This window comes from Haliotis rubra, unplaced genomic scaffold, assembly GCF_003918875.1.
Source record: "Haliotis rubra isolate DU_JTF1 unplaced genomic scaffold, ASM391887v1 Scf1062, whole genome shotgun sequence".
NCBI lineage: Eukaryota > Metazoa > Mollusca > Gastropoda > Lepetellida > Haliotidae > Haliotis > Haliotis rubra.
Window position 1 is genome coordinate 154529 of NW_025764962.1, and position 16670 is coordinate 171198.

Genomic DNA, 16670 nt, shown 5'->3' on the forward strand with positions numbered 1-16670 from the left:
TTATTATTCATTTATTCATCACTTACTTACTTACTTACTTACTTACTTTATCTTATTTATTATTCATTTATTCATCATACATTTATTCTTACTTACTTACTTTACTTATTTATTATTCATTTATTCATCACTTACTTTACTTACTTACATTTTTACTTACTTATTTATTATTCATTTATTCATCATACTTACTTACTTACTTACTTTACTTATTTATTATTCATTTATTCATCATACTTACTTACTTACTTTACTTATTTATTATTCATTTATTCATCATACTTACTTACTTACTTATTTTAATTATTTATTATTCATTTATTCATCTTATTCATTACTTACTTACTTACTTTACTTATTTATTATTCATTTATTCATCATACTTACTTACTTACTTACTTTACTTATTTATTATTCATTTATTCATCATACTTACTTACTTACTTTACTTATTTATTATTCATTTATTCATCATACTTACTTACTTACTTACTTTACTTATTTATTATTCATTTATTCATCATGTCCTGTACAACGCATATACATCATTAGTTACATCATGCATACGTCATGTATTATCTGTACAAGAATAAAAAATATGGGAAAAAAAAGATTTCGATTGATCACAAATTAATACCATGTACACCTGATTAATACCATGTAATCCTGCCTGAATTGTCAAGGACACATACCAGGAACAAGTGTTATGACTTAATGCCATCATGTTGCATGTGTCTGTGATAACTACCAATGAACCCACTGTTCAAATTATCATCATATTCAATACATACAAGTCAGAAGAACATGGAATAGGAAAACAGGTTTGTTGAATCTTCAGAACATTCGCAGGCCTCAACCTCGTGAGTCTCAATCACCTTCACCTTCATGATGAGCCAATCAAAATCAACGTACCATTCAGCCTGAGCACTTTTATGCCAATCAAAATCTATTTATTTATATTCCCACAAATAACCTTAGGATTGGCAAATCAGACAAACATACCTTTTATGACCAAGCGAGAGTCTTTTCCAATGCCATTTTCTGTAAATGATCTATATGGGGCATACAATCATGAAGAGACAAGATCGGTTTCCTGTGTAATGCCTCAGTTTTCCAGCTATGTCACAGCAACACGTAAGAGAGGGCATGCCGATGTCATTCAACTCATACCTGAGCAATACTAAAAGCATCTAACAAGGCAGATAGAGTTTCCACTTCCTTGTTGAATCAATGCATAGTTTGCATATCAGAAACAGGTCTTAATGTCACATTGGTTAGGTGGGCAGGTCAATGTCACATTGTCACATTGGGTGGGTGTGTACGTGCGTGCGTGCATGCATGGCGTGAGTGAGTTTTTATATAACGTATTTACTGTTTTGATTACTACTATTTGCAGGTTGGTGAATGGTTACTGCCCAAGAGACCAACTGCCTTTGATGGAATTGGATCATGTTGCAAACTGACAGAAACAGAACAGTTACCGTTCTACTGACTCCAGTCACAGAGAGGAGGTACCGTCCTACTGACTCCAGCCATAGAGAAGAGGTACCGTCCTACTGACTCCAGACCTAGAGAAGAGGTACTGTCCTACTGACTCCAGCCATAAAGAAGAGGTACCGTCCTACTGACTCTACTGACTCCAGCCATAGAGAAGAGGTACCTCTCAACTGACTCCAGCCATAAAGAAGAAGTACCGTCCTACTGACTCCAGCCATAGAGAAGAGGTACCGTCCTACTGACTCCAGCCATAAAGAAGAAGTACCTATCCTACTGACTCCAGCCATAAAGAAGAGGTACCGTCCTACTGACTCCAGACCTAGAGAAGAGGTACCGTCCTACTGACTCCAGCCATAAAGAAGAGGTACCGTCCTACTGACTCCAGCCATTAAGAAGAGGTACGATCCTACTGACTCCAGCCATAGAGAAGAGCAAAGAAAAGAGTGAACATGAGCTATCAACCTTATAGCCATATGTGTTACACAACATGGTTCTGGAGGAAAGGATTTAGCAAAGAAACAGGAGATTATGAAATAGGATAAATTTCAAACTGACCACAATGGCTGACGGTTCTCAGGGAAGGGATGCCCAGGACCAGCCTGTGATGGACAGTGGTTCTGCAGAGCAAGCTAACAGGGCAAACTCTGTGTCAAATGATGGGAACAACTGCAGGCAAAACAAATCTACTGAACCTGAACAAGTGACTGTTGAACCTGTTCTAATACATAATTCCATTTCGAGAAGTATCAGTTATGACTACACTGATTCCACACTCTTCCCAACAAACACTTTGACTCCTAATCATGGTCAGCATGATGAAAATCACAGAAGGAATGAAGGGTTGCCAAAAATTCTGTCCTTAAGACGAGGGAACGTGGGCACCACAGTCTTGGGGCCTGATCTTCCATCCACAAGAGGAGGGAATGAGAGCACCACAGTCCTGGGCCCTGACCAAGGGTTCCCTGATCTTCCATCTACAAGACAAGGGAACACAGGCACTGTAGCAAAGGGCCCTGACCAAGTGTTTCCTGATCTTCCATCCACAAGACGAGGGAACACAGGCACTGTAGCACAGGGTCCTGGCCAAGGGTTTCCTGATCTTCCATCTACAAGGCGAGGAACGTGAGCACTGTAGCAAAGGGCCCTGACCAAGTGTTTCCTGATCTTCCATCCACAAGACGAGGGAACACAGGCACTGTAGCACAGGGCCCTGGCCAAGGGTTCCCTGATCTTCCATCTACAAGACGAGGGAACATGAGCACTGTAGCAAAGGGCCCTGACCAAGCGTTTCCTGATCTTCCATCCACAAGACGAGGGAACGTGAGCACTGTAGCACAGGGCCCTGGCCAAGGGTTCCCTGATCTTCCATCCACAAGACGAGGGAATGCAGCCACTGTAGCAAAGGGCCCTGACCAAGGGTTCCCTGATCTTCCATCCACAAGACGAGAGAATGCAGCCACTGGGAATGCAGACCAGGGTTCCCTGATCTTCCATCCGCAAGACGAGGGAATGCAGCCACTGTAGCAAAGGGCCCTGACCAAGGGTTCCCTGATCTTCCATCTACAAGACGAGGGAGCGTGAGCACTGTAGCAAAGGGCCCTGACCAAGTGTTTCCTGATCTTCCATCCACAAGACGAGGGAACGTGAGCACTGTAGCAAAGGGCCCTGACCAAGTGTTTCCTGATCTTCCATCTACAAGACGAGGGAACATGAGCACTGTAGCAAAGGGCCCTGACCAAGTGTTTCCTGATCTTCCATCTACAAGACGAGGGAACGTGAGCACTGTAGCAAAGGGTCCTGGCCAAGGGTTCCCTGATCTTCCATCTACAAGGCGAGGGAATGCAGCCACTGTAGCAAAGGGCCCTGGCCAAGGGTTCCCTGATCTTCCATCTACAAGGCGAGGGAACACAGGCACTGTAGCACAGGGCCCTGGCCAAGGGTTCCCTGATCTTCCATCTACAAGGCGAGGGAACACAGGCACAGTAGCACAGGGCCCTGGCCAAGGGTTCCCTGATCTTCCTTCTGCAAGACGAGGGAATGCAGGCACTGAAGCACAGGGCCCTGGCCAAGGGTTCCCTGATCTTCCATCCACAAGACGAGTGAACATGGGGAACACAGGCATTGTAACACAGGGCCCTGACCAAGGGTTTTCTGATCTTCCATCTGCAAGACGAGGGAACACAGGCACTGTAGCACAGGGCCCTGGCCAAGGGTTCCCTGATCTTCCATCTACAAGACGAGGGAACACAGGCACTGTAGCACAGGGCCCTGGCCAAGGGTTCTGTGATCTTCCATCCCCCACACAAAGTAACTATATCCCAATAGACATTTCAGATTTCTATTACAAAGAAATCTTTTGGATGATTTTGCATGATTCAGGTAGCAATCAAGAAAATGCAGAAGGAAGTCAGGGCAATCAAAGTCCTACACTTGATTACAATGTGGCAATATCCTACGATGACACTGTGTCAGTACTGAGCCAGATATATCAAGGGAAAAGGAAAATGTCAAACAAAAGAGACACCAGTAGGAGAATTCATGAACTGTTCAGAAAAATGCTTACAAAATACATCTCAACTAAAACACTTGTCCTAGAATGGATACTCAGGAAGATCAAAATGGATAAAAGCATGCTTGTTAAACTGACAGAAGCTCTTCAAGGTCTGCAAAAAGGTGATCTTAGGAGGATTCATCACCTGATCAAATTTGCAAGTTTGATGTTTGAGAACATCATAGAAGTTGTCCAACTCCTCCTACTAATGACAGAGTTGGCTGCTGACGCTAAAGCCACCCTCATCCAGCCACTAAAACTCCTCATGATCAGTGGCCACACCACTGACCCTGACGACAGCACAAGAGGAACTGATATCATTCCAAAGTCAGTTCCCACCGAACTACCTACATCACAGCCCCTTATACCAGAAAACCCATTGCAGCCTCTATACGAAAAATGTTCACTAGAGCCTGTCTTACCCAGAACTTCAACACTGCAGCCTCTCCTACCCGGAACCTCTACACTGCAGCCTCTTCCATCAGAAACTGATGATGAAGAGCTGGATGACCATCTATCCCAACAGCAATTCCCAGGTTCATTTCCAGTAGGTGAAAAAGAGATACAGCACCTGGAGGGATCTGTTGGCTGCACTGACCCCCGACTTCAATGTGCGCCAAGCTTTTACGTCATAGGAGCAGCACAGGGATCTGCATTTGAACCCCCTCAAACAGGTTCAATCGAATCTGGAGATGTAGATAATGTGGAAGCGTCTCCCCATGGAAAGCCAGCATCTGTAACTGACCACCCTCAGTCTGCATCACTTGATGGCTCCAGATACAGAAACAGACTAAAGTCCGATGCAGCAGCAAGAAGAGAAGTCAGTCGGTTAACGGTGGACCAAAGAACTCACAGGATTGTTGATGCAAGAATATCCCAACAGATTCAAATCTTGAAAACAGAACAGGTAAGAGTGAGTGAGTTTAGTTTTACGCTGCACTCAGCAATATTCCAGCTATATGGCGGCGGTCTGTAAATAATCGAGTCTGGACCAGACAATCCAGTGATCAACAGCATGAGCATCGATCTGCGCAACTGGGAACCGAATACATGTGTCAACCGAGTCAGCGAGCCTGACCACCCAATCCTGTTAGTCGCCTCTTACGACAAGCATGGGTTACTGAAGGCCAATATTCTAACCCGGACCTTCAAGGGTGAAATGAAAAGAGAGTGAATAATTGAATGTTGTGTTTAACAGCTTAGATAAGGATTTACGATATAGTAATTAGGTTAGGGAATGTTGAGTTTCACAGTGTGGAACATCCAACGATAAGGATTTACATACTTAGATGAGGGTTGATGTGTTTCACAGCTTGGAAACATCGATAAGGATTTATAGTAATTAGGTAAGGGAATGTAGTGTTTCACAATTTGCTAATTTTATGGGTAAGAAATAAGCTTATGAGTGATTAAAATGTGTTCACATCTGGTTATAGAAGCTCTGTATTTCAAAACCATTCAATAAACTGCTTTGGGTGATAACCTATTTGAATTTACTGAAAATGTTTTGCAATTTATGGAAGTACTTGTATCTTGTTTCTCCAGACATACACCTTGATACGGTATGAAGACTCCACTCTACAGGGTTTGATACAGGACAATGTGCATGGTGGTACAGAGGATATCAAAGAGAATGTGCATGGTGGTACAGAGGATATAAAAGAGAATGTGCATGGTGGTACAGAGGATATCAAAGAGAATGTGCATGGTGGTACAGAGGATATCAAAGAGAATGTGCATGGTGGTACAGAGGATATCAAAGAGAATGTGCATGGTGGTACAAAGGATATCAAAGAGAATGTGCATGGTGGTACAGAGGATATCAAAGAGAATGTGCATGGTGGTACAAAGGATATCAAAGAGAATCAAGAGAAACGATCGTCAGATTCACAATGACAAACAACAGCGATGATCTTCAGGATGTGAATAAAAATCAAAGTCAAGACCTTGAGGGTGTGAATTCTTTTACAGCCTAAACCTCTGCAGTCGGTTTCCCGAGCATTCTCTAAGAAATCCCAGAGATTTCTTAATGCCCTAGGCTTTCTTGTGGAATAGCCATTGAGTTTGAAATATTTTACTTGTACAAGTGTTGAAGATTGATATGACCTTGTGTTGCTATTACTGAATACGATCATAAAATATCACTGTATTGAAAACTTTGAAATACATTGTGTCGCTGCCTGTCTTCGAACCTGCAACTTGTTGCTTACTCGTTTTGTGGTTTTATCCACTAGGCTACGAATGACCTCTGTGAAAATAGTGATTGTTTGTCAATACCATGTGTTCTTCACAAGACGGGTAGAGCGGGCAGCGCACATGCCTTACAAGGGTAGCGTGTGCATGGGTAGTCCCGTAAGCCCGACCTTTTAGTCGAGGTTAAAATCCTTTGATGTTGTGACAACAGTGTTGTTTTAAGGGATTAAGACACTGGCATTCTACAAAATGTGAAATGTGTTCACTCAGGAAATGAAATATGGCATGACAGATGGATAGATAGATAGATATTCTCTATTTCCTCCAAGTGAATGAAGATTACTATGTGCAGTGATACTATATTTTACGGATTATTTTAATGATTAAGGTGGATTAGTGATATAGTCCCAAATGTTCACATACAGTGGAAGCTGTCAAAACCGGCAGTTGTCAAATCCGGCAGTTGCCCAATCCAATTATCATAATTTAAATGCAACCCGCAGCTGTCAATTCACGGATATCGGCATGAAAATCTCATATGGGTTTATCATAATTTAAATGCTTTGCAATTCAGCCTGATGGTATTGCAATTAATCTTGCGATGATTCTACATGGATATCAGCATCAGAAATGACTGGTGAGTTGAATATGGGTGTAAACTTGTTAATCAGTCATCTAATCTGTGCTGTCTGGGGATTATTCAGCCTGAGTGCCGGTATTGTCACCAATTAATCAAGTGTTTTAGTTGAAGCGATTTGGTTCCTTACAAAGACATTTTAATCTTAGTTCAGCATTGGACATATGCAAGAATTGTATCATCATGTAACTTAACAAAAGTTTGACATATGTTATTGAATTCAAGCGGTTATTCATATTAATCATACATGACATAAACACATGCTTTACAATATCATTGGCGACAGTTTTACAATAACATTCTCTTGAAACAATTTCAGCTGATCCATAGAAAAAATGTCTTGTAATATCAGTTAACTGGTCATTCTTCTCTGCGGCTAGTAACTAGAGATAGTGTTCATTACTGGATCTTATATTGATATATCTTCACAGACTAAATCTTGAATTAAGAGTAACATAAAATAGATTGTCTCGATGAGATTTAATAGCCTCATTTATGGCATTGGACCAGCATTTCTTACTGATAAATCCCACTATTCAGTTTGTTACATAAACTTGCATGCTACAAGAATGTTGGAAATGACAGTTGTGTTCCTCATTTCCACAACTTCAGTTATGGCAAATGCACAAGACTGCAAGCATCCCAACTTGTTCGAGATCACCAAGTTCTTGGCAGATGAACAAGGACTGAACAAGGCTGTCAAATAATGACCTGACATTGATCCAGTACTGCCCCATTGAATGCAAAAATAAGAGTGACATTTTACAGCGTGATCTTTGTTCAGTTATTTTCCGGTGAACCTTTTAGCATTAACTGTGGTGTTGTAAAAACATTGAGTGCCCATTGTCTGAAACTAGTCGCCCTAAATGACATACCCCTCCAAACCGACTAGTTTGTTTTTACACCCGTCTAAAGGTCGGACTTACGGGACTTAACCGTATGCATGGTGCCTACTAGGCAAGGTATTGGCTGCCATTCGCCTAACAGTTGATTTCAACAGTATAAACAATTGAAGCCTTGTTTTTGTTGTCAATGAAATGCTTTAATGTAAATTGTGCATGTCATCAGTATTGTAATTAGGAGGGGTGGTGGGGTAGCCTAGTGGTTACGGCGTTCGCTCGTCACGCCGAAGACACGGGTTCGATTCCCCACATGGGTACAATGTGTGAAGCTCATTTCTGGTGTTCCCCCGCCGTGATATTGCTGGAATATTGCTAAAAGCGGCGTAAAACTAAACTCACTCACTCACTCACTCACTGTAATTAGGATCAAAACCGACTCCGAGGTTTTGATCCTTTGTTAAAAAGTGAAGTGATGACCTTCAGGGTATCAATTACAGTAAAATGTTATGACCTTGAGGGTGTGAATTACAATAAAAAGTGATGACCGTGACTTACTGTGCATCAAGTTTCATGAATGTACCCTAAATAACAGTAATGGCGGATTAACTCACTCAACCACAGCACAACAACAGTTTAACAATAAAACAATAATCATTTTCCACTCAACATGAGATCACAGTTCATCACAGAACAACGGACCTGCATGCCTCATTTAACATCCCTAACTGCCATTTAGACACTGAGTGGTTTCATATTGCTCAGGCTGCGCAGTCATGCAGGCATGCAGTGCAACAAGCAATGCAAATCGCATAAACAGCATAGGGGTCTGATAACATGCTATTATGTTGAATGAATATTAACACCTCTTACAATTTTCCTTTCATACGTTAAGTGTAATTCACGTAGGCATATAATTTTGACACCAATGACTCAGAGAAAAAAAAAATTCAGAGATGAAAAATATCAAGTTTAGATACGTAATGTTGGTCAATAAATGAACCTATTTTGCCAGTGATTAAAAACTGGAATTTACATTTGTATGCTCGGCAGCTGAAAGGTTTGACGCAGGGCACATGGCATACGCGCATAGTGTGTGCATGGCGTGTACTAGGCAAGGTATCGGCTGCCATTCTCCTTCCAGTTGAGATCAACAGTATAAACAATTGAAGCCTTGTTTTTGTTGTCAATTAAATGTTTTAATGTAAATTGTGTATGTCGTCAGTATTGTAAGTAGGATCAAAACCTTGGAGTGGATTATGATCCTTTAGTGATGACCTTCAGGGTATCAATTACGGTGAAATGTTGTAACCTTCAGGTAATGTGCGTCCGGTATACACAACTAGAAAGGATACAGAAAATATGTATTGCAACCTATTACCACCATAATATTCTCTGAACCAAATCCATGACCAAAAGGTCCTATTATGAATGTAATTATCATTACACCTTACAGTAAACTGCATAGTTCACTTAAAGTAAACTACAAAGTAAAATACACAGAACACTTACAGCACAGCACAGTATCGCCACTGAAACTATCGAAGACATGCATGACAAGGAAGTAGAAACTATACTAGGAGTCTATTGTAAAATTCGTCTCAGGTAGAGTTACATTCCCTTGATGACATAGATCACATGTACACAAGTATGAATGACAAAGAACACATTCTTTTTCCTACGCCGGGTAGTCTACAACACAGTGAGAAGGCCTGATCACCTTTTACCTAAAGATACCTGAAGAATATCAAATTTAATTAGCATTTTCTTTTCAGAGGACCAACTGAAGGTTTAACAAAGTGCCCAGACAGGTACGTTTTCAAATTTTGATGAACTTACCATGTGTTCTACATTTACTGAGATTATTTTTGTCGGCCATTTTATCTCAATCGCCTCTTTCAAGATTATTTACAGCAAGCACAAAAAGGACAATCTATGATATATTTACAGCCCCTTTTGGTCCATAATGTCTGCATAATATAAGGAAGTAGCAACACTTTTAGATATTGTAACGGCAGTTATCAGATCTGACATTCATAGGAATGAGAACTCAACATTCATTTAAACATGTACTTGTTTGGGGCTGGAGTTATATCAACACTATTGAACTGAACAAAAGCCTACAGGTGAACATATAAACAAAAAGGGTATCTTGTTTCCCCTCCTCATAATAAAAACAATGTTTGAACTCTTCCCACAAATTATTATCACAACAAAACATGGTACCAATGTAAAACATAACAAACTGAAGATGGGGGTGAACAAGCTCCTTAATTTTATTTCAATTGACACAAGAGTTTTAGTCTGAAGAAAATCTTTAGGTTAAAAAAAGGTTGGCTAATACCAACTGATTGATTGATACTTATATTTGAATCAATATTATTTGTTGGTTTTGGAAATTCTGCAGTCTTTTATATTTTAAGTGCACCTCTTCAAAAGATCCTGTCTACCCCTTTTCAGAAAAAAGATTCACATTTGACTCATAATCATAAAAAGATTACTTTTAGAAGAAAGAAGCGGCAAGCCAATAATGTTCCCCATATTGCCACCTGCTTGACGGCTCCATCACTTGCCTCGCAGCACATAGCACATCCACAACACAAATCATGGAATCTGTACTGGCTAGCCAACAGTTATCGCCATATTTGTGTGGTATTTACAAAATTACTCCGCCGTTTGTTAAATTAATGAAACAGAATTAATTATGATACTTAATTAGCAGGGCTCCAGATAGTTTTTCAACATCAGGAGTACGTACTCCTTATTTGTTCAATACAGGTGTACTTGAAATAGTTAGGAGTACATTTAGAGTACTGCATGGAATTTAATGGAGTATCAGCAATTCATATATGCACCAAAACATTGCTACTCTTGTGTAAACAGGTCAATAAACAATAAAACAATACTTTTTCAGATAATATGTCTGTTAATGATTCTAAGACCGTACACCATTGCTGTGGTGCATATCTGCTACGTTTTCAAAATTATTTCCTACCGTATCATGCACATTTTATATCCGTACATACGCCAATACGGCCCTTATCTGGAGCCCTGATTAGCTATTCACTGATGTGTCCAGCCCATTCACTGCCACTGAACATGTTTTTATATAACGCGGCGGAAGTGAATCATGGCAGTACAAATGGACGTTTTCTCACAACTACCTGTAACAGTTATCGCCATTCAGATTGTCTCATGCCATTCGTGAAATAATACATATTTATATCATACAGTAACCTCGAATAATTGATTGTATGACTATTTGAGTGTTTCTTTTACAGTAGATTGATAGGGAATGAAACAATTAACGACTTGTGAACTTGAACTTGCTATTATATAGGTCGTGGGGCATCCCCCCGACTAAGTTGATTTTTTTCATAGGGTTCATAACTTTATCTTTAATTTTTCTCTTATGTTACTTGCCGTGAATAATTTTCTTTTGCTGTCTAGTATTGTTGTCAAATACCGTTGGAAAAAATACTAGATTTGTAATTGACAGGAACTGCACACATGCGATACTGATGTATTGGCGATAACTGTTATGCGGCGATAACTGGTAGCTAGCCAGTACAGGTTATCATAGAAACATGGGCACTTGTTGACAAGTATGGGTTACTGGACACCAGTTATTAAAACCTGGATTTAACGAAGGGGCTTGACCAGGACAGGCTATCAGCATAGATCACAGAGATTTGATTATTTATAAATATCGGAGATGTTACCTCTAGATAACATGCCAAAGAAGTCTGAAAGAAATGAATACACGTCATATCACTGGTGACTGGTGACAGGTGTATGCATGGATTACAAACAAAACAGCATCCTGAACATATGTTTGTTGCCAGATTAATTTAAAACATTTTTTACCACAAAAGTTAATGTAAGCTATCATTGATAACACATGTTTCATATCGATAATCATTCATGATTTTGCTATCGAGGATATTTAGGATTGTGGATTGTTTTAGCCAGCCCTTGGCTTGACCTTTAATTCTTTGCTAATATGCAGATGCTGACTCAATGTCTGTTACCTTTCAGTCATCATGAGACGCAGAGATTTCACCAACTTTGTGAGCAGCCTTGCAATGCTGTACCTGCTATGGGTTCTCTACACCATTTGCAGACTCACCTCCTATCTGATTCACTGTGTCTTTCGCATCTACCATCACCTTTGCCACGGACAGGAGTCAGGTAAACCCTTGCACCAGTGAAGGACAATGTCATGGGATGACTTCCATTATTTTCCCTACTGTCGAGCCCTCTCTGCAGTGCTAAAGCCCTAAATGAAGCAAGTCTAGATTTCCTCAGGTTCTTTGAATCTCTGGTCTGCCTCGGGCTCCTTTTCAATTTAAATGGGTTTGTTCGTTAGTATCAAAATTATATATATTCAGAGACTAAGTGTTAGTCTTGGGTTATCAATACATGTCAACAACTTAATTCATGTGAGTCTGAAAAGGTTATCATTGTATGTCCACAACTCAAGACATGTGAATCTGTAGAGTTTATCACAAAACACCCAACGCTCATACCCAAGGTATACTCATGTCATGGGTTTCCGGATGATTATCACAAGAACTGTAAAACATGTCACAAACTTCTTAAAGTCACCACTATCTTACACAAGCCCTCGACCAAACATTTACAATGTCTAAGTGATGCACCCCTTCATTAGGGTAACAGTAAACACTGCCGGTGAAAATGTATACGCTGTCTACAAACATAGAATCAGTCAATATTGATAACATCCATCTATAGAGTTTTCCTCTGTTTCGCACATCATGTTTGTGACAGCAGTGACGTCATGATAATGACGTCACGTGCAAGCGCGACCAAAAAAAGTATGGCTGATTAAATAATGAAGGTCAGGTTCGTCTCTGTCATTCTTGGCATGCTTCCTACAAATATCGATCACGGTCGAAGCAGGAAATACATAACACATATGATGACATACAAGAAACCAAGGCCACGGCCAGACAACCTAATCCATGTGGGCACTTGTGGTCTAGTATTGTTGTCAAATACCGTTGGAAAAAATACTAGATTTGTAATTGACCGGAACTGCGCACATGCGATACTGATGTATTGGCGATAACTGTTACGCGGCGATAACTGGTAGCTAGCCAGTACAGGTTATCATAGAAACATGGGCACTTGTTGACAAGTAAACCTGGACACCAGTTATTAAAACCTGGATTTAATGAAGGGGCTTGACAAGGACTGGCTATCAGTATAGATCACAGAGATTGATTATTGATAAATATCGGAGATGTTACCTCTAGATAACATGCCAAAGAAGTCTGAAAGAAATGAATACACATCATATCACTGGTGACTGGTGACAGGTGTATGCATGGATTACAAACAAAACAGCGTCCTGAACATATGTTTGTTGCCAGATTAAATTAAAACATTTTTTTACCACAAAAGTTAATGTAAGCTATCATTGATAACACATTTTTCATATTGATAATCATTCATGATTTTTCTATCGAGGATATTTCTGATTATGGATTGTTTTAGCCAGCCCTTGGCTTGATCTTTAATTCTTTGCTAATATGCAGATGCTGACTACATTGTCTGTTACCTTTCAGTCATCATGAGATGCAGAGACTTTGTGAGCAGCCTTGCAATGCTGTACCTGCTATGGGGTCTCTACACCATCTGCAGCCTCACCGTCTATCTGATTCTCTGCATCTTCGTCATCTACCATCTCAACCGCCACGGACAGGAGTCAGGTAAACCCTTACATCAGTCAAAGACAATGACAGGAGTCAGGTAAACACTTACATCAGTCAAGGACAATGACAGGAGTCAGGTAAACCCTTACATCAGTCAAGGACAATGACAGGAGTCAGGTAAACACTTACATCAGTCAAGGACAATGACAGGAGTCAGGTAAACACTTACATCAGTCAAGGACAATGACAGGAGTCAGGTAAACACTTACATCAGTCAAGGACAATGAAGGACAGGTAAAATGACATCAGTCAGGACAAACAGGAGTCAGGTTACATCAGTCAAGGACAATGACAGGAGTCAGGTAAACACTTACATCAGTCAAGGACAATGACAGGAGTCAGGTAAAACACAGTTACATCAGTCAAGGACAATGACAGGAGTCAGGTAAACCCTTACATCAGTCAAGGACAATGACAGGAGTCAGGTAAACACTTACATCAGTCAAGGACAATGACAGGAGTCAGGTAAACACTTACATCAGTCAAGGACAATGACAGGAGTCAGGTAAACCCTTACATCAGTCAAGGACAATGACAGGAGTCAGGTAAACCCTTACATCAGTCAAGGACAATGACAGGAGTCAGGTAAACACATCAGTCAAGGACAATGACATCAGTAAAACCTTACATCACAATGACAGGAGTCAGGTAAACCCTTACATCAGTCAAGGACAATGACAGGAGTCAGGTAAACACAGGTAAACAACTTACAGTCAGTCATCAGTGAAGGACAATGACAGGAGTCAGGTAAATCTTTTGGTCTTTACTTGACATCAGTCAAGGATCTTTTGGTCTTGACAGTTGCGGTTGTCAGGTAACCCACTTACATCAGTGAAGGACAATGACAGCAGTCAAAAGAGTCAAAACAAGCACCACATCAGTCAGCATTTGTGTTAAAACATATTGACAGGATGTCTCATCAGGTAAACACTTACATCAGTCAAATTATCATTGTATGTCCACAACTCAAGACATGTGAATCTGTAGAGTTTATCACAAACACCCAACGCTCATACCCAAGGTATACTCATGTCATGGGTTTCCGGATGATTATCACAAGAACTGTAAAACATGTCACAAACTTCTTAAAGTCACCACTATCTTACACAAGCCCTCGACCAAACATTTACAATGTCTAAGTGATGCAACCCCTTCATTAGGGTAACAGTAAACACTGCCGGTGAAAATGTATGCCGTCTACAAACATAGAATCAGTCAATATTGTTACGTCCATCTATAGAGTTTTCCTCTGTTTCGCGCCATCATGTTTGTGACAGCAGTGACGTCATGATAATGACGTCACGCGTGCAAGTGCGACCAAAAAAAGTATGGCTGATTAAATAATGAAGGTCAGGTTCGTCTCTGTCATTCTTGGCATGCTTCCTACAAATATCGATTACAGGTCGAAGCAGGAAATACATAACACATATGATGACATACAAGAAACCAAGGCCACGGCCAGACAACCTAATCCATGTGGGCACTTGTTGACAAGTATGGGTTACTGAACACCAGTTATTAAAACCTGGATTTAATGAAGGGGCTTGACAAGGACTGGCTATCAGTATAGATCACAGAGATTGATTATTTATAAATATCGGAGATGTTACCTCTAGATAACATGCCAAAGAAGTCTGAAAGAAATGAATACACGTCATATCACTGGTGACTGGTGACAGGTGTATGCATGGATTACAAACAAAACAGCGTCCTGAACATATGTTTGTTGCCAGATTAGATTAAAACATTTTTTTACCACAAAAGTTAATGTAAGCTATCATTGATAACACATTTTTCATATCGATAATCATTCATGATTTTTCTATCGAGGATATTTCTAATTGTGGATCGTTTTAGCCAGCCCTTGGCTTGATCTTTAATTCTTTGCTAATATGCAGATGCTGACTACATTGTCTGTTACCTTTCAGTCATCATGAGATGCAGAGACTTTGTGAGCAGCCTTGCAATGCTGTACCTGCTATGGGGTCTCTACACCATCAGCAGCCTCACAAAGACGTCTATATGATTCTCTGCAGACAATGACAGGAGTCAGTAAATTTACACCAGTCTCAACAGGAGTCAGGTAAACCCTTACATCAGGACAGGAGTCAGGTAAACCCTTACATCAGTCAAGGACAATGACAGGAGTCAGGTAAACACTTACATCAGTCAAGGACAATGACAGGAGTCAGGTAAACACTTACATCAGTCAAGGACAATGACAGGAGTCAGGTAAACACTTACATCAGTCAAGGACAATGACAGGAGTCAGGTAAACAGGAGTCAGGTAAACACTTACATCAGTCAAGGACAATGACAGGAGTCAGGTAAAGTCAGGTAAACACTTACATCAGTCAAGGACAATGTCAGTCAAGGGGATGATTACACCAGTCTCAAGTCAGGTATGTTAGGACAAAAATGTTCTTGAAATGGATGGCTTTGTTGAAATTTTGCAACCCAGTTTGAATTAATTGTGAAGGAATCAGATGACAGCATCAAAAGAAACCAATCTAACAAGCACCACATCATCTGCAGCACAAATGATTTGTGTTAAAAGGTATATTCCATTTACGATTCTACTGATGTCTCATCATGACAGTAGGTTTGTCCGTTTAACTCTGCAGTCAGCAAAATTCCAGTGACATCATATCCATCATATATCATAGTGGCCAAAAACTCAGTGATTGATATAATGAACAATTTCCCATACCAGGTCACCAAACCTGGCCACCTAATAACGTTAGTACAGTTACTGCGGACCAATTATCCAAACCTGAATTCTGCATCAGTTCATCAGCTTATGACCTACTCCTCTATTCATGAACAGGTGCTGACTACATCTCTGAAAATTTCAACATGGATCGTCTGTATGAGGAAAGGCCTGATTTCTTCATTGAACTGATTGAGACTTTGATCCGACTGAACTGCAGACAACTAAACAAACGAATCATACAATCATTGCACAATGATGGAGCTATTCCAAATGGATGTGCCACTGCAGCAGTAAATACTGAGAGACCTGTATCTAATCTAACTAGGCTGCCTGAAGGTGGTTCTCAGCAACTGCCAAGAAGCCCTGGAAATACTGCCATAGATCTGGAAGCAAGCATGATCGACCAGGAGACAGGGAAGTCTCAACTGACCACCCACATACAGAATCTGAACACAGTGACCATGATCTAAGCTGTTCTGATATGGAGGAGGATAGTGAAGCT

At 40.4% G+C, this 16670-nt stretch overlaps 2 protein-coding genes and 2 long non-coding RNA genes across 15 annotated transcripts in view; 3 read left to right on the top strand and 1 right to left on the bottom strand.

Annotated features, from left to right (window-relative positions):
- The window catches only part of LOC124278500 (anaphase-promoting complex subunit 5-like), a 130577-nt gene that overhangs the window by 24687 nt on the left and 89220 nt on the right, over positions 1-16670 (bottom strand). Inside the window, exon 1 of one of the 10 annotated variants that reach the window (XM_046714229.1) lies at positions 9230-9323. The exons of the other annotated variants lie outside the window; for them this stretch is intronic. The gene's annotated coding sequence lies outside the window, so the exon portion shown is untranslated. Of the gene's footprint in view, positions 1-9229; positions 9324-16670 lie in introns of those variants that run through there. 10 annotated transcript variants of the gene reach the window in all.
- On the top strand, positions 1397-2870 carry LOC124278609. The gene is made up of 3 exons (XR_006899130.1): positions 1397-1613; positions 1725-2454; positions 2783-2870. It is a non-coding gene; the product is annotated as an uncharacterized LOC124278609 (long non-coding RNA).
- Positions 3183-6233, top strand: LOC124278555. Of its 3 annotated transcripts, none has more exons than XM_046714292.1 (5): positions 3183-3210; positions 3400-3615; positions 3682-4955; positions 5594-5976; positions 6010-6233. In XM_046714292.1, exons 1-4 carry the CDS (start codon positions 3207-3209, stop codon positions 5942-5944), a joined length of 1845 nt encoding a protein of 614 aa, XP_046570248.1. In that variant the 5' UTR covers positions 3183-3206; the 3' UTR covers positions 5945-5976; positions 6010-6233. The 3 variants fall into 3 exon arrangements, with proteins under 3 accessions (XP_046570248.1, XP_046570258.1, XP_046570241.1); XM_046714302.1 differs by having other exon boundaries at positions 5594-5969; positions 6003-6233; XM_046714285.1 differs by having other exon boundaries at positions 5594-6233.
- Positions 9380-16667, top strand: LOC124278613. The gene is made up of 3 exons (XR_006899132.1): positions 9380-9528; positions 13309-13452; positions 16283-16667. It is a non-coding gene; the product is annotated as an uncharacterized LOC124278613 (long non-coding RNA).